General features: G+C 54.3%; 1 protein-coding gene across 1 annotated transcript in view; it reads left to right on the forward strand.

Moving 5' to 3' along the window:
* Window positions 1–405: 405 nt before the first annotated feature.
* The window catches only part of LOC119292880 (pumilio homology domain family member 4-like), a 4,964-nt gene continuing 2,527 nt past the window's right edge, over window positions 406–2,842 (forward strand). The window contains exons 1-2 of the mRNA XM_037571556.1: window positions 406–1,766; window positions 2,009–2,171. Coding sequence (XP_037427453.1) covers window positions 406–1,766; window positions 2,009–2,171 — 1,524 coding nt within the window. The remainder of the gene's footprint in view (window positions 1,767–2,008; window positions 2,172–2,842) is intronic.

The following is a 2,842-nucleotide window of genomic DNA, read 5'->3' on the forward strand; positions in this document are numbered from 1 at the left end:
GGTGGTACGCTCGTCCCCTCCGGTCAGTCGTCCATCCATCCGTCCGCCAGTGCGGTGCGGAGGAAGGGGGAAGAGCTGAGCAGCGAGGAGGGGAGAGGAAGCCCTGCGCCGAGTCAATTGGGTATATAAACCCACCAACGCCTCCCTCCTGCGCCCCTCCTCTCCCCTCTTTTGCATGCCTCACCGGCCTCCTCCCCTCCACCTCCCCCGCCCCATCCGCCTCCCAATGCACCACTGCTAACCCCTGCTCCCGATCCCCGCTCCCGATCCGCGGATTCCCCGCCGATCCCGCCCGCCCCGCCGCCCGCCTGCAATCTCTGATCGGATTCTCTCTGCTTTTCCGACGCCTCCTCCCCGTCTTGGTCTTGGTTTCGCCTCGCCCGGTGTTTGTTTGTTGATCTGGCGATGAAGGGCCCGGCGGCGGCGGCGGCGGCGGCGGCGGCGGCGGGGGCGGACGAGCGGCCCGAGGAGAAAGAGATGGACTTGCTCCTCAGCGAGATCCCCCAGGTCACCTCCCCCCAGCCGCACCGCGCCGGCGCCGCCCTCTCCCAGGGCCAGGGCCATGGCGGCGCCGACCGCCGTCACGGCTTCGCGCCGCCGCGCCATCACGGCTACGCCGCGTCGCCCCGGCGCGCCGACGACGCCTGCTATGCCGTCGTCGTCAACCGCCGCGACGACGGTGATCACCAGGGCGCCGGCGCCGGCGCGTACCACCCGCCGCTCCGCGTCTGCCCGGCGCCCCTGCATCCGTCGAGCCCCTTCGTCGCCGCCGCGCCGTCCCCGCTCGTGCAGCCCGTCGACGACCCGGAGAAGCAGTGGCTGGCGAACCAGCTCCGCGGCCTGCTCGTCGAGGACGCGCCCGCCGCGCCCCAGGCCCCGCCCGTCGGCAACGGCGCCCCGGCGGACTTCTCTGCGCCGCGTGGCGCCGCGTACTATGGCTACCCCTTTGGGGCGCCGGGCTCCTCGGTTCACGGCGAGCCCCTGGTGAACGAGCAGGCCATGGCGGCCGGCTACCGCTTCGCACTCGGCCCGGACGTCGGCCTGGGCGCCCACCCCACCGGCCTGGAGGTCAACATGAACGGCTTCATGTACAATAGGACAGCAAACGGCACTGGCATTGGTTGGGGACAGGGCCTGGTGCACCCTGCTCATGCTCACCCCGAGCCCTTCATGCTTCCTGGGCAGGCTGCCCCAGAACAACACAACTGGGGGTTTGTTGGGACTGGTCCGATTGCCCTTGACCCCCGTGGTGGAGCAGGCCGTTCACCCAAATTGCACTGCGAGTACGGCGTGCCTGTGCACACCGGCAATCGCTACATGAAAGGCGGCATGAATAATCAGATGGAGGCGTTTCGCCGCGAGGACGGTCAGAATTTCGATGGCAAGAAGAACATGCCTGTTCTCTACCGTGCCAAGGACAGGAGGTTTCAGCAGCATGCCAACAACAACAGGGCACTGGAGCTGGAGAGTCCTAGGATGCTGAGGTATGAGAACATGGTTGGAGTCAAGGGGTACATCTACTTCATGGCCAAGGACCAGAATGGCTGCCGCTTCTTGCAGCAGAAGTTTGAGGAAGGGAAGCAACACGTGGATGTGATTTTCGAAGGAATCATTGACCACATGGCAGAGCTTATGATCAACTCGTTTGCCAACTATCTCATTCAGAAGCTTCTGGATGTGTGTGATGAGGATCAAAGGCTGAGGATCATCGCCGTGCTGACGGAGGACCCTGTGAAGCTGCTGAGAATCTCTGTGAACTCACATGGGTAATTTACCTTCTCTTGCCTAAACTGATCAATTAACTACCTGAAATTAGAAGTAATTTTACTAGCTAACCAATTGTCACAAACTATTACTGTATTTGAGAATGCTGCAATTTGTGTTTGGACAAGGAAGTGCACAGGCAGTAGAATTGTGCCATGATGCTTACATTGCAACATAAAACCCCTTTTGTTACTAAATGCATGCAAATGATTGGTGATGATTTGGTTGTTGTGATTTGTTTCAGGACAAGGGCAGTTCAGAAATTGATAGAGACTGTTAAGGTCAGGAAGCAGATAGTGCTCATTATTTCGGCCCTACAACCAGGCTTCATGCATCTTGTCAATGATCTCAATGGTAATCATGTCATACAGAAGTGCTTGTCAAACTTTGGTGCAGAGGAGAACAAGGTACATAATAGTACTTACATAGCTATTTTTGGTCATATAACCAACTTTTAGCAATTACTAGTTATCATATTTTTTTTGACAAATGCACTCCAAAAGTTTGAGAATCAGCACCATGACAGCGAATTTATCAGCTATGTTCTGTGGACCTACCATGCAATCTGCACAATCTAGTGCAAATTAAATATTGAAGTACTTGAACCTACACATGTGCATAAACTCATAAGTATGTTGGCTTGAATTTATAACACGTTGTTCCGTGTTTACTTGCATTATGTAAATTTGCCGGCAGATGAACAAAAACTAAACCTGTACATCAGCGTGCGCATAATTTTAGAAGTTTATGTTTGAAAGAGTTTCAATAGCAGTTTATATGCGCTAGCCAATATTCAGGAGACTGTGTTTGCTGATTGTTATCTTAATTCCATATGCATCACTGTATATACAAAAGGTACCTAGCACTTGAGGTAGGTAGTACTAGGTCTTATTTTTATGTATGTGTGATACTTGGGATCTGGACGACTAGGGATAACTAAAATATGACCTGAATTTAAGTTAACAGATCGGGACATTAAAAAAATTCACGTCCTAAAATAATCCGAAACCTAATTGTGGTTATGCTTAACTAAATTACTAGTGTTTAGGTTCTCCAGTGGACTAATTTCTGGCATAAT

This window comes from Triticum dicoccoides, chromosome 4B (assembly GCF_002162155.2).
Source record: "Triticum dicoccoides isolate Atlit2015 ecotype Zavitan chromosome 4B, WEW_v2.0, whole genome shotgun sequence".
NCBI classification, from domain to species: domain Eukaryota; kingdom Viridiplantae; phylum Streptophyta; class Magnoliopsida; order Poales; family Poaceae; genus Triticum; species Triticum dicoccoides.